The following is a 25744-nucleotide window of genomic DNA, read 5'->3' on the forward strand; positions in this document are numbered from 1 at the left end:
ACCTGGAGCTCCCCAGCAAGGACAGGCCCCCATTAGGAACAACTCCTGTTTAAAAAAACCTGCCTGGAACTTTTATTCCAGTTGTGAGTAGAAAGCTGGAGTTGAAGTTTTTAAAGTTTTTTTTTTTTTTTTTTTTAAACCTTTAATCACTGCAAATCAGTGACTCCACTGAGGATTATATGATTTAAATTCCAGTTCCCCTACTCCCAGAAGTGGGGATAAAAATTATAGTTTCAAGTGATTTTTGGAAAAAAAGAAATCATGGTTTAAAATCCCACATAAAATGTTTCCCAGCTGCTGAGAATTTAAGGATAGTTAATGCTTCCAGATGCACCCAAGAAAAATCTCATTTACCTGATTTTGAACCTGTCACACCAATGAAGTTAATGAGATATAAGCTCTTAAGTCGTTTAGTCACTTCTGAATATTTTACTTAATGATCAATTCCAGATTTTCCAAAGTATTTATTTTCACGTATTTCAAAAAAGTGTTATGATGCAAAATTTTATTTTGCTTCAACATTCCTTTGGTCTACTTGACATCACTCTATAGCAATACAAATTTAATGGGAAATCTCCTGTATCTCCCTGAAAAGGAAAATTAGTTTTTTGTTGCTTTCATACTGATAGGAAACGCAACAGAGGTTTGTCATGTGCTGAGGAATTAGGGCAGGTGGAGAACTGAGCAGAGGGAAGGGTTTGGAAAGTGGGAAGGGAGGGAGGGGAGGTGGCACCAGGTGTGATCTGACCTTCACTGACAGCAGCAACCCAGAGGGAAAAGTGGGAATAGGTGAAGGGAAAAGGGGTGCTGGAGCAGGCAGCAGGGAAGGGAAATACAAATGCACTCCTTCAGTGAGCTCTGCAGTCTCATGATGAGCCAGGCTGCTTGAGGGATGATGCAGAGCAAGGCTTGAGAGAGGATACAAGTTCAGATCCAAAGCATGATTGCAGGATGGCAGTTCAGGGACTAGCAGGAAACAATCCCTCCATGTGACAGCAAGGAAAGGAAGCTGGGCTGGGCTGGTGGGGGCTGTTCCTGCAGGGAAAAGCCCCTGTGAGGGAACAGCTCTGTGTGACAGCATTGGCAGCTCCAGCTCAGGCTCTCTGGCTTTTCCTGAACAGAGAAATCCCCTGGCAGCACATCCACCTGCCCTCAGGGGTGGGGTGGGTTCCAGGAGGGTGCAGCAGCAATTCCTGGCACCCACTGTGCTGGGAACAGGATCACAGAGCAGCACAGAGCCACTCCTGGTGCCTTGTGAGCTGTCCCTGCTCCAGTCCCACACTGCTGTGTGCTTTTCCTCTTGTGCACATCCTATGTTGATGCTTTGTAGGGTGGTGGGATGACACAGGTGTGCACATCCTCTGTGGTGCTTTGTAGGATACTGAGAGGGCCACAGGTGTGCCCAAGGAACTCCTCCTGTCCCCACTGCAGGGCACAGCTGTGGTAGGGATTTGCCAGAATAGCCCTCCACTTGTTCATCCCAATAATTTCAGTATTTTCACTGCAGTGGTTTGTCCTCAGACTTTATTTTCAAGGTTGCTAGCACAAAGCAAAAGGACTTGCCTGATTGACTTCCAATGCTTCTTTATCACTGATGTCCCAGATTGTCAGGGACAATGGGGCAAGTTTCTGCCCTTCTCTCTGGATTTCAGATTCCCTGACCTATTTCCAGTTTCACCCCTTTATGGAAGCAGTGCCCCAATCTGCTGCTCTTTTCACAGCCACCTTTGAGTGACTCAGGGCCTAGTCCTGGGCAGGTTGTGTGAAAGTACTGCTGAGTTTGTGCTCTCCATTCCAAGAACTTGTCCTGGGTCATTCTTGGGTTGGGGGTGAAAATACCCTCTCAATCCAATAAAAAATTATTTAGGTGAGCTGAAAAGTGGGTTTAGAGAAAATGCTGCATCCCACACTTGAATGGGTTATTTACTCTTCAGGGGACTCAAATATTTTACTACTGGGCAACCAAGGGGAAGTAAGAGTGCAGAAGTTTAGTTGGGTATGAAATGTCTGCTCTTACACAGCCTCTCTGAACTGCTAACCAAGTGAAAGCTAACAGTGGCCACTCTCAATCCCTGATTCTGAGCAAACAGGGGTGGTTTTTGTCTTCAGTGAAAACTAGATGAAAATACATTTTGAAGGCAATTAGAGTATTTTTATTTTTGCTCACAGTAAACTGCAAGCACAATAAAATTGCTAGCACAAGGTTGAAGGTTATTTACTACGATTATATGCCACATGTGATTAATCTCTTCCCCACTTTTTATTCTCTTATCAGCACGATTTTAAATATCCAGAATTCTGCAGGGTCAGATTAAAAGGCTGGAAATACTTAGCCCAGGTGGCTGTGTGTGCAGAATTCACTGCCTTAACAAGGTGCTTCTTGCTGCTCTGGGGTGACCTGCACCTCCCTCCAGGACTCCCAGCACAGCAGCTTCCCTGCAATCCTGCACATCAGCACATCCCCAAAAAGTGTGGCTGTTATCAGCCACTGTCCCCTGCAGCCCCCCCACAGCACTGCTCTAAAAAGATGACAAATGACAGAAAAGAGAGGAACCACAGAGCCTGTTATTCCCCAGTGCAAAGGAGCATGTTAAACATGGCTTTTGTTCCCAGCACCCCTGGCTGCTGTTGGGCTGCTGAGCTCACTGAGAAGCTGCCTTTGTCCTCCTCCATGGCCTTGTGTCCCTGTCACCTTGGTTTTCAGCAGTGCCTGTGCTGCTGCAGCTGCCCAGGTTTGCAAAGGCAGCCAGGTGAAAACAGATCCAGCCTCACACACAGAGCAGCTGGTGTGCTCTGAGTCCACAGAGTGGGCAACACAAGCTGGCTCAGAGGGCAAACAGAGCCCAAATTGTTTGGGATCAAGGATGGGAGGTGGGCACAGAGGGAGGAAGAGCAGGATGGGAGGTGGGCACAGAGGGAGGAAGAGTAGGATGGTTCTGGAGGGCAGCCCCAGGTCAGCTTTTGGTCACTAAGGAACCAACCCCTTGGAGCCAAAGTGCTTGGTCTTCAGTTTGGTGGGAGGTTCAGGTAGAGCTGTGAAAAGTGCTGCAGGAAACTGAGAAAGGAGCCTTGCTTTGCACCTTCTGCCACCTGTTCAATTAATTATTTTCCAAAGACAATTTTATGATGTCATGCAAGCTGGAAGCCAACATTCTGCAGCCAACCTTGTCCTCAGTGTCCTTTTCTCTGGCTGAAGCAGAGTGAATCTTTGCTGCAGAAGAGATCTTGGTTTAATTCATTGTGCCTGCAGCTTTAAGGTTAGAATACATTATAGACAAGATGATAATTATTGCTCTGAAGCTCTTCTGGAGAAGGCAGCGTGAGGAAATGTCCCATTAACATTAAAAACAAATCCAGGAGAAGGTGATGAAGAAATGCTTCCACTCTGTTACTTCTCCATGATCAAACAACACTTGCCTCACCCCAAAATCTAATGGTCTCATGATTAAAAATGTATGAGAGCTCCTGAACATAGGAAAGATTGTGTGTAGCAGCACAAATTCTTGACTGAAATGTGTAATTAATGCTTTCACTCAGCCTCATGTGCAGACACAAGACCAAGGGGGCAGGCTGGCCAAGGCATGGACTCAGGTTTTTGAAACAATGCTGGGAACTTTTCACTTTTACACAAGGAAAAACAAGTTTGAAGCTTATCCTTAAATTTTCAGGGGTCTTGGATATATTTGAGAAGCCAGTGAGTTAAAAACTTCACACAGCCCCAGGCACGTCTGTTATTTGAACAATTAACTTTACTTACAGAGAACTTATTGGGTGTGTGAAAATGTGTAAAAATTGCACACTGAAAGTGGTGGTGAAGTGTAGGAGATGCTGTGCTTGCTGCTGAGGGCTGCAGGGATCCAGAAAAGAGCAGGGACAACGCTTCTGCAGGGTCAGGTGTAAATGATGCCTTTATGTTGTACCCAGTGCACACAACCACTGCTGCTCTCTTACCACAGGAATTCAGGAAAATACTCAGAATCCAGACTAATTTCAAGCCTGTAAAAAATACAGTTCAGTATTGGAGCAAGTGCAACTGTCTTGGTAGTTTTAATCTTAATTTCTGCTTTTGGAGGAACATTATTCCAAATAATTGTTTTTTCAAGTATATTCCAAGATTTAACTGGTTTATTTCAGTTTGGTAGCACTGAGGTTTTTTTGTCCTAACTGATGGTAATGACAGCTAAATGTCAGCTTCATTTTTACCTTAGCTCAGAATATAAACAGAAAAGTATACAAAAAGGAAAATGTCCTGTTACACACTCTGTGAATTCTTCTTGCTGTGTACCCTAAGCCAAACAGTTTTGATTCTGCATGTGACTCTCAGTCCAAAAGCCATGCTGAGACATTTTTCTCAATAAATTATTTTCCATGTTTTGCCTCTGCTATTAACACAAATGCATAAAAAACCTGAACCTGGAACTTGCATTTCATCAAGAAAAAACCCCCACAATATTTTTATATAACATTTTGGATATATTTTATGTCAAAACATGATCACCAGTCAAACCAGTGACATCTAACCCCAATACATTATTGTGACTTCTAAAATAAAAAATCAGAACAAAACTAAATTTATTATAGCTCTGCCTTCATTAAACACCGGGTGTTGGTGATTTAAACACAACAAAACTCTAGTAACTCTTCAAAAGTGTCTACTAAATAGAATAAAAAGAATAAGAACAATTAACATTTAGTCTGTTACATTAAAAAATTGGATGTACATATTCCTATTGCCTGTTAGCTTTACCTAAGCCCTCAACTACTACAAAAATAATAATAATAATAAAAAAGAAAACTCATTGTTGAAAATCAAAAACATTCAAATCAGTTGATACAACATTACAGTACAGTCAACTAACATCTTTCAGGGTCTCCTTTTCTCAGGGTAGAGTCCTCAGCCCAGGGTCACACACCTAGATCACTGCAGGTCCAAAACTGAGGGAGAACGGCTCCCCCAGCCTCTCCTCTATTCACCACTGGAGTTAGGACACTCGTGAGTTTAGCACAATAACTAAAAAAAAAAAAAAGGCAAAAAAGGGGAAAAAAAACCAATAAAATAAACAGAGAAGTAGGAAGCTAGGTGAAGCTGCCATTTGTGTCAACCATTGCGATACGCTATACTAAAAAATCCTGAAATATCCACCTGTCCTCGCCGCTCTGCCACGGGCTAGCAAAGTCAAAAATACAAAAGTCTTCAACTCGTCGTTTTTGCAGAATAAAGCAAAAAAGTCTTTGTGCTCCTTACTACCAGAAGCAAAATATCCTCTGAGTTACCACATGTAATAGCTTCTGGATGTGTCGACTTGGGTGGGCTTGGTCTCTGCAGAGCCGTCCTTATCTTTTTCACTGTCACCTTCCCAGAGATTAATAAGAGGAGGGTAGAGCTCGTTCAGGGGGATTGAAGAGGTCTTTTGCATATATTTTTTCAATGAGTGGTGGTAGTTTTTTCTCTTAAACCTTTTTGCAATGTAAACAGAGATGGAGGCGAGGCTGATGACAGCAAACATGGATCCCATCACTGCCGCCAGGGCCGTGCTGGTCTCCTGGTCGGAAATATCCAGCGCAAACGCCGCGTTTTTGGTCGTGACGTTGACACAGGACCTCTGTGTCTGCTGGTGGATGTTGGACACTGTCAGACACACCTCATAATCTGTAGAGGGTTGTAAATGCGTGAGGTTGTACTCGTGGACGTCCACCGGGACCCTGGCGGTGTAGGTGATGTGAGGGTTGTCAATCTTCATGGTGGCCTGACTGACCATTTTAAATTGGACGTCATGACGTTGGAATTGACTTTCCAAGAGACCAGGATGGAGTGGGACTCGGCTTGTTTCACGTAGATCTTCAGCACCTGGGTGCCATCCAGGAGCGTGCCGTTCACCCGGATGGTGGCCACCCTCGTGTCAGCCCCTTCTATGTTTTGAGCCACACAGGTGTATCTGCCAGAGTCCTCAACCTGGATGTTGGAGATCTCCAAGGTGCCCTCGCTGCTCAGCTTGTATTTGTCAGAGAGGCTTTCCACAGTGACTTTATTGCCCAGAGGAGTGACCCAGTAGATTTCTGGCTCAGGTTCTGCCATGGCCCGGCAATCTAAAAACACCGTCATGCCGATGTCCAGGTTCAAGTGATTGGGAAAGGTCTCGTGAGAGATCATTGGAAGACACTGTTCATTTGAGTCCTGGATCAGCACTTCCTTCACCTGCTGCCCCCGGAACTCTGGGGGCATGGCACAGAACATGGAGAGGGGCTCCATGAAGCGGATGTTGGTTTTGTTGGAGTTGATCCAGTGGATGACGCAGTCGCACCTGAGCGGGTTGCTGTGGATGCTGATCTCACGCAGGTTTGGGAGGGACTCCACTGTCTTTTGGTAGACTGCATTCAAGGCATTGTTGTTGAGCATCAGGCTCTCCAGGGCGGGGACGTTGCGGAAGGCCAGGCGATGGATGTAAGACAGCTTTGGGTTGTTGGTGGCCTCCAGCTTTGTGAGCTCAGGCAGGTTGTCCAGCGCGTACCTATCGACAGACACCAGCTCTCCCATGTTGTTGATCCCCAGCTCTTTCAATCTGAGCATGTTTTTAAAATCCCCTTCTTGAATTTTATGAATCGGATTTTTGTTGAGATCCAGGAATTTTAAGTTGGGAACTTTCTCAAGTGCAAGCTGAGGAACTTTTACCAATTTGTTGTCATAAAAAGAAAGACTTTCAAGGCTATCCAAGCCTACCAAGGCATTGCCAGGAATGTCTGTGAGGTACATACCTGCCAAAACTAGACTCCTTAAGTTTGAGAGTGGTTTGAAATTCATATCAAGTATTCCAATCACTGGGTTTTCTCCAATCATCAGAATCTCTAAGTTGGGAGTCGAATCAAACCAACGGCTGTCAATAACCTTTAACTTGTTGGAGTTGAGGTGTAACCTCAGAAGATTTTTCAGGCCAGAGAAGGCGTTTGCAGAAATGCTGCTGATCTGGTTGTGGTTGATGTAGAGCTCCTGCAGATTGCAGAGGTCTTGCAGGCAGTAGTCAGTCATCTCCGTGATCTGGTTCTCCTCCAGGTGCAAAGTCGTGAGCTGGGTGAGATTGGAGAGCCCCACATCTCTGATACTCGTGAAGTTATTTTGTGAAAAATCCAACTCTGTCAAATTAAAGAGCTGCTGGAGTTCGTCTGTGGTCTTTGCAATGTTGTTGCTTTGCAACAGAAGGACTTGGGTGTCACTGGAGAGGTTGCTGGGGATTTTTGTTAGCCGGAGGTCGTTGCAGTCAACGGTGGTGGCTTCCCTGTAGGTTGACTGTGGTGTAAACCAGGGCCTGATCTCACAGACACAAAGCTGTGGACATTCGCTGCTCTGTATGGAAGACTCAGTTAATGAATTCATTAACAATTCTAGCACCAACTGGCACACAGTTAAAACAACTCTAACCTTTGCCATGCTGGCCAGCGAGGGGGTTCAGCTCCCCAGCCCCCTAAAATCCCCACGGAGGAAGAGGGTGATCCCCTATCAAGCAGAAAATGTAGAGCTTGACGTTTAAGGTGAAAGGCTTGGACATCCAGAAAGGTGGAAGATGATTTTCTGAGTTTACTGAAGTTAAGAGATGCTCTGAAGACCCACAGCTGCTCCTCAGTGTTTTAGAATCTTCTGTAAATCACTGTCTGGAGATGGTCCTGAAAGCAGATTAGAATATATGTTATACTCAGCTCATATACAGTTCATCCATTATTTAGTTTCTCCAACCTTTGAAAGAAAAGATCTGAAAATAATCATTATTTTAACAGTATTCTCTTACAAAAAATCCAATTCCAGTGTGGGTAAATTATGTACGGTTTAGAACTCCTCCTTTTTTGGGGTGACACGAGAAACCTGAGTGAAGGATCTAAGAAATGAACCTTTGGATGGAGACCTTTCAGTCTCCACCTGCAAGGAGCTGTTTGGATGGTTTGGGGATGCTGAGGGGGGAGGATGTGCTGGGACACAGCAGGGTCTGAGGTGACACACAGAGGGGTCTGAGTGACACAGAGGGGTCTAAGGTGACACAGTGGGGTCTGAGGTGACACAGTGGGGTCTGGAGTGACACAGGGGGGTAGTGAGGTGACACACTGGGGTCTTGAGGTGACACAGAGGGGTCTGGAGGTGACACAGCAGGGTCTGAGTGACACTAGTGGGGTTCTCTGGTGACACAGAGGGGTCTGAGGTGACACCAGTGGGGTCTGGAGGTGACACAGAGGGGTCTGAGGGTTGACACAGAGGGATTCTGAGGTGACACAGTGGGGGTCCTGAGGTGACTCAGTGGGGTCTGTGGTGACACAAGTGGTGGGTCTCTGGTGACCACAGTGGGGTCTGTAGTGACGACAGAGGGGTCTGGAGGTGACACAGCAATGGTCTGTGGTTGACACAGCAGGGTCTGAGGTGACACAGCAGGGGTCTGAGGTGACACAGTGCTGGTCCTCTGGTGACACAGGCAGGGTCTGGAGGTGACACCAGCCTGGGCTCTGAGGTGAAACAGTGGTGGGTCTCTGGTGACACAGCAGGGTCTGAGGTGACACAGCGGTGTCTGAGGTGACACAGTGGTGGTCTTCTGGTGACAACAGCAGGGTCTCAGGTTGACACAGAGGGGGTCTGAGGATGACACAATGGGGTTCCTCTGGTGACACAGCAGGGTCTCAGACCAGTGTCAGCAACCCCCACCAACCCTGTCCCCAGGCCGTGGGGAATTAAGGCTCAGCAAGCTGATGCTTTGGAAGTTGTGAAGCCAGACGCTTACGAACTTTGCCAAAATTTATCCCAGTTAATCAAATCAGTTCCAGATAACGGCTTAGATTTAATCCAGCTCAGCACCAAACAATAACAGTAAATTTGATTAAATGAATGTACTGCCCTTATTTCAGCTGTCTGTACTGCATTGTGATTGTATGGAGTGTTCACCACAATCCCAAATTGCTGTGTAAGCCCCACATTTGTATCTGCTTAGCCTGAAGTTGTTCATGCAAGAGTGCATTTTAAATTAACCAGCTGTGTCCAGGCACCTCAGAACATCTGGTGTATTGTGAGGCTCTGAACACATATTCCAGGAAAACCTTGTAATAAAATCTTTCTCCTTCTCCCTTCATTGGAAAATCGCTCTGGTGAGTGCAGCTGGGACTTCTCAAACAAAAGGTTTGGGTTTCTATGTCACTAAAATAATCAGGTTGTGCTGTATGGACTCCCCTGGTTCCCTGGAAGTGTCCAAGGCCAGGCTGGATGGGCTTGGAGCAGCCTGGGACAGTGGAAGGGGGCAGGGGTGGAACTGGATGGGCTGTGAGGTCCCTCCCAACCCAAACCACTCTGTGGCTCTGATACCTGAGAGAACACAGTGATGAAATCCCATCTTTTCCAATTAGAACATAGCAAAGCTTCAACCAAGTCAGAGCCCTCAAAAGATGGTGCTATATAAAATAATAAAACTAAATACAGCCTCTAAAATAGGTTTACAATACTCCTCTGGATAGTGGTGACAGGAATCCCATTTGTACAACACTTCTAAATCTGATCATATTAAATACTGAAATTACTGTGTTTTATTTTAGATTACAATATAGTGCTGTATGTAGAACAGACCTAACAGCATTTTTATAATTTATTTTTATATTGTTATTCTGTGGTTGTGCTTTGGAGGAAGGGAAGAGGAAAGGGACCCAGAAAACATTTGACCCTCTTGAGTCAGATTTTCTCTCTGGTAGCTGAGACTTGAATGAAAGCTGAGCAGACTCAGCTGGAGGGGGTAAAACAACATTCCCTCCCAAATAACCTCCACCTGATGGAAGAATTGACTAAGGCTGTATTAAAAAATAAATCTGAAATAGTAGGGAATGTATTAGCAGGGAGTGATGAGGGGCTGGCACAGCCTGAGCTCTGCTGACTCTGATGGATGCTTCCCTCCACGGCAACACATTTATATCTGACCCAAACCAGCCAATTCTAGGAATATTGATGGCATCTGAAGTTTAATTGATTTAATTGCAGATTTCCAAATGGCAGCATTCTGCAGTGAATAATGCAGGTGGTGCTTTCCCCCAGCCACAATCCCAGCAGGTCCAGGAGGTGCCCAGGGCTGTCCCCTCTCACAGGGACATGTCCCTGCTCCAGCTCTCACCTGGCCCAGGGGCACCAAGCAGGAACACTGCTCCCAACATCCCTGCCTGTGGAATTTCTCCTGCAGCTTCTCTGTGGATGAAGAGAAGGGACTTGGAGCTTTTCAAAGCTGAGGGCCCTAATGATGTCTTACTACTGCTTTAGTCCTGATGTGCTGTATGAATCATGTAGTGCTTTAAAAACCAATCTGCCTGAAAAACACTTCAAAGGTTCTTTTAAAATATGTAGGAGCATGTCTAGATGTTGCAAAAGAAAAAATCAAATTCGATCTTTTTTTGTTGAATATTTATATCCTCTTACTGTCACGTTACAGTTATTGTTCATCCTTGCTAAGAAGGCATTTGTGGGTTTATTGACCAGAGTTCTGGGTTTATGATCACTGTAAATATCAGATTTTACAAGTTCTTAGTGGCTCGTTCTCTTCTGTAGCTATTTTCTACTGCAAATGGATTTAATTTTTCTTTAACTGCAAATGTTCTTTAGAAACAACCTGCCCACTGCTTTCCTCAGCCTCTCCCATCCCAGGGCAGCTTGGATGGAGCTGGGAATGGAATTCCAGGCTAATCCAAGAGGGAATTCTGAGCAGCCCCACATGCCCCAGCAGGAGGGACAACCCAAGCCATGGGCTCTGGCTTTAGCTCCTTGTGGTGTGTAAAACCCACCCACAGCCCTGACCAGAGCTGCAGAGCCAGCAGAGCAGATCCAAAGCCATCCCTTCACCCCAGGATTCCCAGCTTTCCATCTTTCCTGGCAGGACTGATCCCAGACACCTCCTCAGTGTTTGGTGTCACAGACACTGAGGGTGTGAAGGAAAGCTTTTAGCATTCCCTGCCTTCCCTGTCATTTGTTGCATTCATATTTCTGCTGTTCCAACCCACAACAGCAGTTGTAACAGCTGGTAACTTGATATCAGCAGAAATAATGGCTAATTTTATGTGAGAGGTACGGAGGGAATTATTTTACTCCGAGCTAATTAAATGCATTTTCCATGGCACTGCTCAATACCCAGGGCAGTAAGAAACCACATTTCTGTCACCAGCAAAGCCACAGCAGCTGCTGGGGGCAGAAACAGGAGCATCATTCCTGTCTCCCATCCTGGAACTGCCATGGGCACATCTAACTCTTCCCCTTCCACCTAAGTTCTGAAAACTGGTTAGTACTGAGAATTTGTTTGGGTGGAATCATCAGAGTGGGTATCTGCTTGTGGAGTAGAAGATTTTTCATTTCAGCTTTCCTTGGAGAGAGGGGTGGGTGGGAAGAGCTGTGCCCTGGCCCTGCTGGTGTCTCTGAAAGAGTTTGGTTGGTTGGGTGATTGAAAAAAAAATTACATTTAAACCTCCAGTGTAGGGAGAAGAGAATATGAAGGGACAAGCATGAAATAAACTGCTCATTAGAAGTGTTCACAGTTAACCTGCCAACTAAAAAGAACAGACATTAAGAATTTTTGCTTGGTAATAGGAAAACAAAGCGTTGTCGCTTCCCTGACAACTGTATTAATGGTCACTATTAAAATTCGCTGAAAAGAGCAACAATCTTGTTTGCACATGGATATCTGGATGCATTTTGAAACAGTGATGCTGCCACAGCAAATCCTCCCTCTCCACAGTTACGTGGCTCATTCTTGCAGAATTTCTTTTACGTTGCAGTAGCATCAGCCCAGATTTTGGTCGGCAGCCACCTGCACTGAGTGTGCCCAGGTAAAAAGTTGGAAGGATCAGATAGACAAAGGAATCACCTCAGGCTAAGACAAGCAATTTATTCTGCAGTTGCTGTGAGCCAGGAGCCCACTCTGATTCCCCTCCCTCCCCTCTCTCTGCAGAAATGTTTTCCCAGGTTGAGCCTCAGCACCTGAGCTGTGTGTTGGAAAATTGTCTGTTGTGCTAATGTTCAGCTAATGACTCGTGCAGCTCCTGCCTTCCCATCACCATCCTGGAGAAAACCTTGCTATTCCTCAGGAAAACCTGTCCTGGATGCACCTGGGGCAGCCCAGCAGCCCTGCCCAGGGAGCAGGAGGAGAGCTGGGAGGGCTTCAGGTGGAACTGGGAAATGGAATTCAGAATGGGATCTGCACAGATCCAGGATCTGCTGGAACTGGGAAATGGAATTCAGAGTGGGATCTGCACAGATCCAGGCTCTGCTGGGACTGGGAAATGGAATTCAGAGTGGGATCTGCACAGATCCAGGCTCTGCTGGAACTGGGAAATGGAATTCAGAGTGGGATCTGCACAGATCCAGGCTCTGCTGGAAATGGGAAATGGAATTCAGAGTGGGATCTGCACAGATCCAGGCTCTGCTGGAAATGGGAAATGGAATTCAGAGTGGGATCTGCACAGATCCAAGCTCTGCTGGAACTGGGAAATGGAATTCAGACTGGGATCTGCACAGATCCAGGCTCTGCTGTGTCCCTCAGCAATGGCACCAGAGGAATAGGCAGGAGCTGATGCCCAGAAGGTTCCATCTGAACATGAGGCAGAACTCCCCTGTGCCCATGGCCTGAACAGATTGTCCAGAGAGGGGCTGGGGTCTCCTCCCTGGGCATGTTCCAGAGCCATGTGGACACACTGCTGAGCTCTGGGATGGCCCTGCTGGAGCAGGGAGGTGGCACCAGATGTGTCACCGTGTCCCTTCCAGCCTGAGCACAGCGTGACTCTGGAGGCTGGGCTGGGAAACATCTGGGCTGGGAAACATCTGGGCTGGGAAACATCTGGGCTGGAGCTCTGTGGATGCTGGAATGTCACTCAGGGAGCTCAGGCTGGGATCACTGCTGGTTAAGGGAAGGGCAAGGAAAGGGTTTTGTGTGGGTTTGTGTGTTTTTGGTGTGTGGGTTTGTTTGTGTGAGTTTGTGTGTATGTTCTTTGTATGTGGGTTTGTTTGTGTGTTTTGTGTGTGAGTTTGTGTGTTTTTGGTGTGTTTTGTGTGTGGGTTTGTATGTGTGTTTTTGGTGTGTGGGCTTGTTAGTGTGTTTTGTGTGTGTTTTTTGGTGTGTGGGTTTTTTTTGGTTGTGGGTTTGTTTGTGTGTGGGTTTGTGTGTTTTTGGTGTGTGTGTGTTTTGTGTGTGGGTTTGTTTGTGTGTTTTTTGTGTGTGAGTGTTTTGTGTGTGAGTGTTTTTTGTGTGGGTTTTGTGTAGGTTTGTGTGGTTTTTGTGTGTGTTTGTGTGTTTTGTGTGTGTTTTGTATGTGGGTTTGTTTGCGTGTGTTTTTGGGGTGTTTTGTGTGTGGGTTTGTGTGTTTTGTGTGTGGGTTTGTGTTTGTTTTGTGTGGTTTTTTTGTGTGTGTGTTTTTGGTGTGTGTGTTTTGTGTGTGTTTTTTGTGTGTGTGTTTTTGGTGTGTATGTTTGTGTGTGTTTTGTGTATGGGTTTGTGTGTGTGTTTTGTGTGTGTGTTTTGTGTGTGGGTTTTATGTAGGTTTGTGTGTTTTTTGTGTGTGTATTTGTGTGTTTCTGGTGTGTGTGTTTTGTGTGTGGGTTTGTGTGTTTTTTGTGTGTGAGTGTTTTGTGTGTGGGTTTTGTGTAGGTTTGTTTGTGTGTTTTTTGTGTGTGTGTATGGGTTTGTTTGTGTGTTTTGTGTGTTTTTTGTGTAGGTTTGTTTGTGTGTTTTTTGTGTGTTTTGTGTGTGCTACAGGTCAAACCTGCCCTGCCCTGCCCTGCCCCTCAGCAGAGCCTTTGCCCATCCCCATTGTCCATGGATAAAACAGGGACTGGGGCCGTGCTCAGCTGAGCCAGCACCTCTGCCTGGGCTTTAGGAGGGAGAGGCACTGAGACAGGAGCACCCTCCAAATCACAGCAGGCAGCTCAACACTAAACCCAGCCTAGAACCAGCTTACTAAAGCCAGGCTTGCTCCAGCCAAGAGCATCAGTGACCTTGTACATCAAGAGAAAGAAAACTTGGAGTTTAATAACCAGGACATTTCCAGCCAACCCACAGAATGGGCTCCTTTCCCAGGAATTAAATTTACAAGTGCAATCCTGTGTATTTAGAAAAATATTGAGGCATCATGCTTGATAATAAGCCTTTTAGAGTGAGGTTTTTAAAGTCTCCAGTGTCATCAGGAAATAAGCTATTCATAGGTCTGAATTGTGGAAAATACAGAAAATCAAGCTGAAAATAATGACAGTTGAAAAGAGCTTGAAAAAATCTGAACGTGGGAGCTGGGTATTAAAAGGAAATACAGAAACAAGGGTCTGTAAGACATGTAATAATGGCATAAAGCCTCAAAACACATCCTCAGGGATTTATAATATTTAAGGCTTGGAGTTTATTTTCCCTGCAAATAATGCCTACTTTTTCTTCTCATCTGTACGCACATTCCATCAAAATAAAGTCTGTGTTTAATTTTGGGGAAAGCTCTGGTGAGAGGGTGATTTGCTGTATCTGGAGACAACCTTAGCATGCTTTATCTGTGTTCTTTTGAAAAATACTACTCTTATCTCCACCAAAGAACTGCAAAGAGCATCCTATTCATAACATCTGTGCTGCAGAAACAGCATATTACAGCCTGGAAATTTGTAATTTATTTGGGCTTATTCTTAAGACTCACATCTGATACTGTATTTTTCATTAAAATACTGAAGTAAATTTGAAGGAGAGGGAAAGATGCTTTTCATTCATGGACTGCTCTGGAGTGCAAGGGGCTGGATCCCCTGCAGGGAGCAGCCACTGGGTATTGATGGCCCATCAAATCCACCACAGAGCTGCACAGAATTGCTTCTGGCAACTGGTGGGCAACCTCTCACAGATTGCCATTAACCAGGAATATTAGAAACATCAGCAATAACAGGGGCTTGCCAAACAGTGGGTTGTCAAATTATAGAGGCTGTTTGCTTTAGGAAAGGAAAAACCTCATAAACCACTTCATAGCCTTGACACCTGAGAGGTGAGATGTGTTGGTGCAGCAGGAATATTCTTGTGCTAGGAACACAGATTATTATCAGCTCTCTTACTATGTTTCTCTCCAGGAATGAGTTTCACCTGAGTTTCAATATGGGCTGCTCTGTTGTGCAGGACTTGTTTCCATGTCCTGCTCCAAGGGTTCAGTGTGAAGGCAAAGCTTGGATTGCATTTGATGGAGAAGAATCCCATCTGTGCCCACTGTTCTCGTTCCACACCATCACCAGATAAATTACTTGATTAGATCAGCATTTCTGAGAGTCCTTTCCCCCTGCCAAGTTAAGATCCAGCTCCCTGAGACCTTGCAGCTCTTCCCTTCTGCCTGACCTGCAGGTGCTGGAGGGCAAAGCTCTGGCTGTGCTTTCCTTTCCCCCTGCCCAGCCCCAGCCCATCCCCAGCCCTCTCTATTTTAAATGCAAGGGGGAATTGAAACCCAATTGGTTTTAGTAGAGTATCTAAAATTTCCAGAGCATAACTAATTTGGGAAGACCTCTTCCAACCATTTTTCGCATGTCATGTATCTGCTGGCTGATGAATGAAAGAGAACCAAAGGTAGAAAAATTCTGCCAATTCTGCTTTGGCTTCTTACCACATTTAAAGAGTAGAAATGGATTTGAGTCATGGCATATTTGGGATCTCAGGACCACATGGATGGATCTGAGCATCTTGTAACCCATTAAATCCCTCCCAAGGATTTAATATAGAGAAGCACAGAGTATCTCTGCTTTTTACTACCTATCAAAATCAGCACAATTCAAAGAAAAAAAAGGAATGAGGACAAAGGGCATGCAGAGATTGTGTTGGATTTTGGAGTAGAATTCCCTAATTCCCTTTTTGTGTTTTGACCTCTTAAGAGTCAAGAGCTTGGTCAGTGGAAGCAAAGTGTTAATAATAACAAAGCAATGAGCACTCAAGGAATATTTTTAACCTGGAGAAACAGGGATGCCAGAACTCCAGAGGATTTTCCTGAAGTAACAGAAAATCCTTTTCCTCCCTTTTTGCTGACTGGCTCCTGGCAGTGTGATTATTTTGCTTCCTACACAGTTCTAGATCAAACCCCAGCTCTGAGTCACTCAGGATCCCCCACAGTTGGGAAAGACCCCGGTGTGTACGTGGTTGTTACTACCACAGAGCATGCCAAAAACCCTGTGCTGGAAACCTGATAAATCCCAAGCAGAGTGAGTCAGGAGCTCTGGAGGTATTTATAAATCAACACAATGGTGCTGGCTGTAGGGAATGCATACAGCTTGTTATTGAAAATTATATGTGCATGGAGCTTCAATTGCTTATCTTCAATCAAGAGAAAAAGTTCTTTTTCTGGTCCTTGTTACATTCTGATTTGGTAATTCTGTTTCCTGTGGCTGTAGTACGTGTTAGCTTTGCACTTATTAGTGATTAAGTTTTAAACTGTATTTTACTATTAGCCTAGATCCATATCTACACAGTTTGTACATGTAATGTGCTGACACACACTTCAGCCCTTAGAATAAAACAGACTTCTATTGATTTTTTTTCTGAGTTTTATGCTTACAAAATCCAATTCTCTGTTTCTGAGCTATATATATTTAAATGTTAATAGACCCATATATTGAGTTGGCTGATATGGGAAGATCTGATAGGAAAGACTGTGAGCATACCACTAACAAAATAAATGGATTCAGCATGGGAGGTGCTGAGATCTAACAGAAAGGCTGTTAGCACCAAGACACAGATCTGGAACTCAACCAAGCCAGGAAGGGACAGAACCAAAGTGGCCACAGATTTGGGTTTGGAACTGCTCTGAACCTGAGGAAAAGGCTCTTTGCTCCCCAGTTCCACTGCTCTATCCCCTGACCCCCTCCCTTTCCAGGAGCCCTTCTGCACTTCTGCTCCATGAAATATGTGTTCCCCACCACTGCTCCATTCCAAAATCTTTTAGGCAGCACTGCCACGTGATGAGGACAGGAAAGCTCAGTCAGCTGAGTGTGGAAACCCCAGAGCCTGGATTTCACCATTTCTCTTGATCTCAGATATCACCTGAATTCTGATGCTTTGCTCCATGCAGAAAACAGTCTTGCTTTGAGATGTTGATGAGATTCAGAAAGAGAGAAAATGCATCCTGTGGAATGTACTGTGAGCTTAAGAACAGGCCCATGAACTGTTCCTTCAGCTTTAGTCCTCAGGATTTCCATGGATTGTTTCTTTCATCCATGCTTGCAAAACACAGAGCTACTAAAAATTCTGCCTATTGCAGAAGGGAAGCTTTTTCTTCTCAAAATTTTAAGTTATTGATGCCTTATAGACAAAATCTTTACCTAATTACAATGATTTCTTTGGGCACAATAATGTTTAATTTGTATAAACCAGACTTGTTGCACTTAAAGGAGGCAGAAAGAGAAAGGCAAAGAGATTTGTGAATGAACTTAGAAAAAACACTGACCTGCTTTTACTTGGTGCCTTTTACTACAATGAACCCATTTTAAAGACCTGTTTCCAAGCAGCAATTTAAAAACTTCATTTTTGCAGCTGCTTGTTCACCTATGGCTAAGATAAGTTATTTTTCAATGCATTTCCAAGTCACTGGTGGCTCTCTGGAACTATCAATATTTACTCTATTTCTGTTAGAGTGATGGATCATTTGTAATTTAAAAATTTAACAAGGCCAATCAGCAGCTCATCTGCATCCCAGTAATTGTATGCAGCACATTAGCAAGGTATGAATTTATTAGATAGTTTTGGACTTGTTTAATCAAATAAATGATATGATGCATGAAGTAACAGAAAGCGAAGGATTCATTATATAAATGATAAACATTTTCAAATTATGAAAAGACAATCCAAGCTTTGATTGATATTCTATTAAAACAAGGTAAAATGTTATCCTACCAAACTTTGGATGAGCTCTGGGATTCTCTCTGAATAACTTTTAGGTGTTTTGTAGAAGTTCTTTAGGATGTGATGTGAAGGAGGAACCCAGGGAACATCTCCCATGAACTTAAAGAGCCCCATGGCTTCCCCAGACCATGAGTGTTCTCTTTAGAGCAGGATAAAATAAGGAGCAGTGACCTCAGGTGAAATTCTCCAGGGGCAGCTCTGGGTTATCTGCATTGCCACAGAGGGAACTTCTTTCTGCAGCTTGGCAAAGTGTTTGTTGGGCATGGGGGGATCTGGTTTTGGTCTCAGGCTCACCTTGTAAGGTGTGTGGCACTGCACTGTGTGTGGGAGCAGAGCTTGGTGTTTCTGGCAGGTGATCACAAATCCATGCACCAGGAGGGTCAGGGTACCAAATCCCTGCAAATCCCCAGGATCCCAAATCCCTGCAACACCCCCAGGTTCCCCAACCCCTGCATCAGGAGAGTCAGGGTACCAAACACATCCCTGCAGCACCCCAGGATCCCAAATCTCTGCAAACCCCCAGGATCCCCAATCCCTGCACCAGGAGGGCTGGGGTACCAAATACATCCCTGCAACATCCAGGATCCCAAATCCCTGCATCAGGAGGGTCAGGGTACCAAACACATCCCTGCAAACCCCCAGGATCCCCAACCCCTGCATCACCCCCAGCATCCCAACTCCTTGCAAACCCCCAGGATCCTCAATCCCTGCAAACCCCCAGGATCCCAAATCCCTGCAAACCCCCAGGATCCCAAATCCCTGCAAACCCCCAGGACCCCAAATCCCTGCAAACCCCCAGGATCCCCAACCCCTGCACCAGGAGGGTCAGGGTACCAAACACATCCCTGCAAACCCCCAGGCTCAGCAGAGCTGCTCTGCCACCCCACACCTTCCTGTGACACCCTCTGCTTGTCACCAGTCACCCCCCTGGGGTGAAGGCAGCGACTCCCAGCTGATCTCAGGGGTGGGATGTGCCCCTGCAGAGCCAGGAGTCCTTTGGGACTCCCCCCAGGGAACTGGGCTGCACTGGGACAGCAATAGGGAACGAGCTGGGGGTGTGAGAAGGGACCCCCAAACCCAACACCCAACAGCTGCCTGGGGTTGTGCTCCCCTCCAGAACAGCCCAGCCACAGCAGCAGGGTTAGGGCTGCACCCTGCCAGGCACCTTCAGGGGGGCTTGGCTTCCCTTGGTTCTCCTGCTCTAATCCAAGCTGACAGATGCCCAAATTGCTGGAATCACCAGAGTTAGTTAAATTAAATACCTGGAAATGAGATGCTGACTGACAACCTCTGAGATTTCTAACTACAATCCCCAAGTAAGGTTTGGTTCTGTGTTCAGCTGCTTTGGGTTGGGAATTATTCAGGGAAAATATTGCCCTGTGTGACCACTGAGGACTAAAGGGCAGCACCACAGGAGAGAAAATTATGTAGTAAGGCTGCTGTACCCAATAAAATAAGGGAAAGAGCTGTTTCTCCGTGGCACTTTTATAACTTCAGTGCATTCCCACTCCAGCACCCTGTTAAATATTTCAGACTCGTTACTTAAACTTGCTTTGCCTTATTTTTCTGTTAGCTAAAAAGGGAAGAAAAAGGCAATACTCCACTGCTAATACTCGATCTTTAGAAATTGTGCTCCAGGTAAAAACCAGGTCCTGTTCTTTTAATAATTCAGCCAGATGAAACATCAAGGAAACACTGGCTTGTAACACCAAATTAAGGTCTTATGAAATAGAAAGTGAAATTATAAATATATTTTGCAGGAGAAGTTAAGAGCAGAGGCTAATTCTTTTCTCACTGATACCACAGACTTGTCCTGCCTTCACCAGGGGGAGAATTAGGCCAATCCAAAATAGGCCAATCCAGTATTTTTCTTCAGTGCCATATGTAGAAAAAAGCACAGACGACATCTGAAGAGCAAAACAGAATTTGAATAAATTTGCAGGGTTTGAAGCAGCAAAGAATTAGAGTGGGGTTCAGAAGAACTTTCAGCTGGGGAGCTCTCAGCCCTCCATGGAGGCACGTTCAGCTCTGACCTTCTGGAGTCCATTTAGTGAAGGATTTAATTACTCAGCTGCAGGAAAGGAACGAGACTGGCAGAGTCTATGAGTAACTCAAGCACATCTGCAGTGACTGTTTCTTATCAAAGTGCTCCTGTGAGTTCCCTGTGCAGAACTTAGACAAATCTTAGAGAAGCACCATTATTTAATTACTTATTACAAACCAACACAACCAGCTCCTAAGCCAGCTTTGTGATTTTCTTTGCTCTTGCCCATCTTTCTTCCCACATGTTAACTGCAAAGACAAAACAGAGTATGGGGATATTTGCAGTGGGTTTCCTTGGATTTCTGTTCTGGCATGGGGCTCTGGCTGCTTCCCACCTCTCCACTCTCCCAGGAGCCCCCCAGGCACTGCCAACCCTCCTATCACAGTCAGCAGGAAAACCAGCCCAGCTCCAAAGTCCCCCTTTGTGCACAACTCACCAATTATTTTTGGGACAGATGTGTTTAAGGCCTGACCCCGTTAATGACTTAACTGCTCTGGAGCACAGCCTGGAATTGTCCATCCTGGGAGCATCAGGGGTCTCCAGGCTGGCAGCTCCAGCTGGAAGGGGATGCAGGAATCAGCCGTGGGGAGGCTCCCTGTCCATGAGCCTTACACAAACACAGAGGAGCAGGGCTGGATTTATGTGCTTCCAAAAACTTTACATAGATTTTCTTCAGTTCTGTGTCTACAAAATGTCTGCCAGGAAAAAAAATCTGGAGCTTGGCAGGATGAAGCCTCACACGTGTATTGTTCGTGTAACTATGGTAACCTACAAATGCCACCAGTGTTTCCATTTCATACACAAATGAGGGGACAGCTGTGGGGACCACATGTCTGCCAATGGAATAATATATGTGAACTAGGATGGCTTGGTCAGAAAATTGCAACTCATCTATATTAATCAGGGCTTCAAAGAACAGGCACCTCCGTGGCGACAAAGTGCACAGGAAGACACAGGGGATTTTTATTTTGGAAAATTTTGGCTCCTCTGTAAATATTTGCAGCATCTTGCTACTTTGCTGGTTGAAAAATAAACTAATATAAATACTGTTCAACCAGAGCTGTTCTATAAACATCACTTAACTATTTTCCTTGGGTTTTGTTTGTTTGGTTTTTTTTTCCTGATGTCTGATCCTGACACAAAGCCAGACCTGGGACCAGGCAAGTCACTCACCTGGGGGAGGAGCAGCTCCAAAAGAGCCAGAAATAATGTAGCTCAGAGCTTTGTGAACAATGCCCCTATTTTTACTCATTGATATGATTAACAAAAATAAGCACTTCCAAAAACTCATACAAGAAACGAAAAAAAAAAATTTAAAATATTGTTTAAATGTGGACAAGTCTCTCTCATCCCTAACAACAACAACAAGAAATCTGCAGACCCAACAATACAACCAAATCCCCTTTCCAGTGCACATGAAGCCACGCAGGCTGCAGCCTGACCGCTGTTATGATTCATGCAAGGTGTCTGAAGTGTCCCCACACAAAAAGCTGGGGCTGTGCCGCCCTCCTTGGCAGCAGCAGCAGCAGCAGCAATCCAGCACCGCGATGAGCAAAACTTTTCCCTGCCTTCTGCAGTGCCACGCTGCTGTATCCGAGTGAAACAAAGGCTGCAGCGTCCCCTCCTCCCCAGCATCCATCCCTCCAGCACCCGAACCAGGGGGATTTAGGGATGATGGTGATGGTGATGAGAGCTTTAACCACTGCTTGCTGAAATTATCCCACGGGCTGGAAGCAAATACACACAGAGAATCATGGAATTGCAGACTGGTTTGGGTAGGGAGGGACCTTCAGAGCATCCAGAGCCACCCCTGCCATGGCAGGGACACTTCCCACTGTCCCAGGCTGTTCCAAGCTTGTCCAACCTGGCCTTGGGCACTGCCAGGGATGGTACCTGTGCCAGGGCTCTGGTCCCTGTGAGGTCAGACTGAAGAGAAGTTTCTTTTTTCAGCCTGAATTTGGATGGGCTCAGCATTATCTATGGCAGTAAAAAAAGGTCCTTCACAATTCACACAAAAAGTTGTTATCCTTCTATAATGGCCCAACTTAATGCAAAATCCAATTTCCTTCAGTGATCAGCACTAGTGTTATCATGTCTGTTCTAGGTAAATGGAAAAGGCTTTATGGCCATCACAGTAACTGGTCTAATAAAGTCCAAAATGCCTACTGGGAGAGATAATTTTATATGGACTACATCAAATGTAGCACAGATAACTTTTAACTGCCGAGGTAAAAGTTGAGCTGGAGCTCTTGTCCCAGAGCAGTGGCACAACACAGGCAGGGCAGAGGGACAGGGACACCGGGGGCTGAGCAGGCAGAACCAGAACCCTCCTGGCTCTCTCACTACTCCCATCCGGGAAGCTTTGTGCTTCCCTCCCAGTGTCCGTGCTCTAAATTAATTTAATTCTGACTTGCAAGACTTGGGGATGCAGTTTGGTCAGACCCTGATGCTGGGTGTGCCTTTGGTCATTCAGAGCTCTGTGATGTCCCTGTGGGTACATCTGAGCTATTGGCCAGAGCAGGTTTATGAAATACTGGGTTCCTTTTAAGTCCGTAAGGAAAAGATTTAAAGGTTTCCAAACTAGTTTTTATTGAAGGCACTCATTACTCGGGAGCTATTGCACAGCTCCAGGACAAGAACAGAAGTGCCCTGTGTGTGATCTCTCACCTCTGCACAACATCACTGCCTGCTTTGAGTTTATTACTTTCCTCTCCATCGCCTGGTGGGAAACGCGCACCGGGCCGGCACTGGGGGAGAGAATAACTTGGGGGAGAAGGAAAATCGCAGGCCAACATCTGTTGTGCGGCCCGGCAGGGCTGAGCCGGCGGCACAATGCGCCTCGCTCCTGTCCCTCCTCTCCCCGGGAACGCGCTCAAAGGGCCCCTTTGACAGCGGCGACAAAGGGGCGGCAGCGGGGCCGGTCCCTTTGTGCGCCCGGGGCCGCACACCGGGGCAGGGACCCCCGTGCCGGGTAAAGGGGCTGCCGCTGCCCCGCGCCTCTCCCCGCACCTTTCGGGCAGCGGACTTGCCAAAGAGCCCGGGCCGAGCGCGGGGGCGTGAGCGGGGCCCGGCGGAGCATCCATCCCGCAGTGCCCGGCGGAGCATCCATCCCGCAGTGCCCGGTGCGATCCCCCCGTGGGTCCCGCAGTGCCCGGAGCGATCCCCCCGCTCTGTCCCGGTCCCGCAGTGCCCGGAGCGATCCCCCCGCTCTGTGCCGGTCCCGGTCCCGCAGTGCCCGGTGCGATCCCCCCGTGCTGTGCCCGGGCCGGTCCCGCAGTGCCCGGTGCGATGCCCCCGTGCTGTGCCGGTCCCGGTCCCGCAGTGCCCCGTTCGATCCCCCCGCTCTGTGCCGGTCCCGGTCCCGCAGTGCTCGGTGCGATCCCCCCGTGGGTCCCGCAGTGCCCGGTGCGATCCCCCCGCTCTGTGCCGGTGCCGGTCCCGCAGTGCCCGGTGCGATCCCCCCGCTCTGTGCCGGTCCCGGTCCCGCAGTGCCCGGCGCGGAGCGGCCGCAGCGCCCCGCGCACAAAGCCGCGGCCCCGCTCACACTGCGCCTTTATGCCGCTTTCTGAAGGGCCATTGTCACACTGAAGGCTCCTTGTCTCCTCGCATTCCTCCGGGTGAATGGATGAGGCAGGACATCTGCCGGGATCCGCTCCCATTCGCATGCAAATGGGGGACGCGGGCAGCGCTGCCGCACCGCCGGCCCCGCGATCCCCCCCGAATCCGCGATTCACCGCAAACCGGCCCGGGGAGCGGCGGAGCACCCGGCACACGGAGGAGGAGCAGGAGAGCGATGCTGCAGCCCAAAGCCCGCAGCCCCGGGGCGGTCCCGGCGCGGTGCGGAGCCACCGAAACCCCGCAGCCCGCGGGGACTCCGCCGGGGGCACCGGGGGCGCGTCCGCCACCGCAAACTTTGCCGTGTCCGCGGGCCGCACCGCACATCCCCGCACCGCGGCGCGCATCCCCGCAGCCCGGAGCGGAGCCCTCGCACCCGCGGCGCTCCCGCAGCCTCCACTCCCTCCCCCGAGCCCGGCGGACGCACTCACCGCCGGCCGGGCGATGCCGCGGGTGTCCCCCGGGGCTGCACATCCGCTGCTGCCGCCGCGGTCCCACCGCGCCGGGATGCCGTGATGCGGGGAACGAGGGATGGATGGAGGGAGGGAGGGAGGGATGGATGGATGGATGGATGGATGGACAGAAGGACGGAGCGGTCGCTCCGTGCCTGCTGCCCGCCCCCAGGACAGCGGGAGCGGCGGCGCGCTGCCGCTGCCCGTGCCGGTGCCGCCCGCTCTGAGCCGCCGCCGGCGCGCACCTGGGAAGGCGCCGCGGGTCAGCTGACGGGCCGCGCTCCCATTGGCTGCACCGCCGGAGGGGCGGGGCGAAACATGGCCACGCCCTCCGGCCCCGCCCCCCGCGCGGCCCCGCCCCCCGGCCCGGTGCGCGCCCGGGGCTGCTGCGAGCATCGCTCGGGTCAGGGTGAGCATCCCTGCCTTCATTCGGGTCAGGGTGAGCATCCCTGCCATCCTTCGGGTCAGGGTGAGCATCGCTCGGGTCAGGGTGAGCATCCCTGCCTTCATTCGGGTCAGGGTGAGCATCCCTGCCATCCTTCGGGTCAGGGTGAGCATCGCTCGGGTCAGGGTGAGCATCCCTGCCTTCATTCGGGTCAGGGTGAGCATCGCTCGGGTCAGGGTGAGCATCCCTGCCTTCATTCGGGTCAGGGTGAGCATCCCTGCCTGCATTCGGGTCAGGGTGAGCATCCCTGCCTTCATTCGGGTCAGGGTGAGCATCCCTGCCATCCCTGGGGTCAGGGTGAGCATCCCTGCCATCCTTGGCGTCAGGGTGAGCATCCCTGCCATCGCTCGGGTCAGGGTGAGCATCCCTGCCTGCATTCGGGTCAGGGTGAGCATCCCTCCCTGCATTCGGGTCAGGGTGAGCATCCCTGCCATCTTTGGGTTCAGGGTGAGCATCCCTCTCTTCATTCGGGTCAGGGTGAGCATCCCTGCCTTCATTCGGGTCAGGGTGAGCATCCCTCCCTTCATTCGGGTCAGGGTGAGCATCCCTGCCTGCATTCGGGTCAGGGTGAGCATCCCTGCCTTCATTCGGGTCAGGGTGAGCATCCCTGCCTGCATTCGGGTCGGGGTGAGCATCCCTGCCTTCATTCGGGTCAGGGTGAGCATCCCTGCCATCCCTGGGGTCAGGGTGAGCATCCCTGCCTGCATTCGGGTCAGGGTGAGCATCCCTGCCTTCATTCGGGTCAGGGTGAGCATCCCTTCCTTCATTCGGGTCAGGGTGAGCATCCCTGCCTTCATTCGGGTCAGGGTGAGCATCGCTCGGGTCAGGGTGAGCATCCCTGCCATCCTTCAGATCAGGGTGAGCATCCGTTTGGGTCAGGGTGAGCATCCCTTCCTTCCTTCTTTCGGGTCAGGGTGAGCATCCTTTCCATCCTTCAGGTCAGGGTGAACATCCCTGCCATCCTTGGGGTCAGTGTGAGCATCCCTTCCTTCATTCGGGTCAGGGTGAGCATCCCTTCGGGTCAGGGCGAACATCCCTTCCTTCTTTCAGATCCAGGGTTAACATCCTTTTCTCCCATCATTCGGGTCCAGGGTGATCATCCTTTCCTTCCATTGGATCCAGAATGAATATCCCTTTGGATCCAGGGTGAACATCCTTTCCTTCCTTCCTTTGGATCCAGAGCAAACATCCTTTCCTTCCTTTGGAATCCAGGGTTAACATCCCTTTCATCCCTTGGATGCAGTGTGAACATCCTTTCCTTCCTTCAGATCTAGGGCGAACATCCCTTCCATCCTTTGGATCCAGGACT

At 48.2% G+C, this 25744-nt stretch overlaps 1 protein-coding gene and 1 long non-coding RNA gene across 2 annotated transcripts; one reads left to right on the top strand and one right to left on the bottom strand.

Annotated features, from left to right (window-relative positions):
- The first annotated feature begins 251 nt into the window (after positions 1-251).
- LOC117002516 lies at positions 252-4677 on the top strand. Its single transcript, XR_004419305.2, has 2 exons — positions 252-2871; positions 2905-4677. It is a non-coding gene; the product is annotated as an uncharacterized LOC117002516 (long non-coding RNA).
- LRRN1 (leucine rich repeat neuronal 1) lies at positions 3891-24072 on the bottom strand. Its single transcript, XM_033071696.2, is given in 3 exon segments — positions 3891-5747; positions 5750-7656; positions 23970-24072. Coding segments are annotated over 2 exon segments (2151 nt in total). The 5' UTR covers positions 7424-7656; positions 23970-24072; the 3' UTR covers positions 3891-5270.
- Between the last annotated feature and the right edge of the window lie 1672 nt (positions 24073-25744).

Source organism: Catharus ustulatus, chromosome 13, assembly GCF_009819885.2.
Source record: "Catharus ustulatus isolate bCatUst1 chromosome 13, bCatUst1.pri.v2, whole genome shotgun sequence".
NCBI classification, from domain to species: Eukaryota; Metazoa; Chordata; class Aves; order Passeriformes; family Turdidae; genus Catharus; species Catharus ustulatus.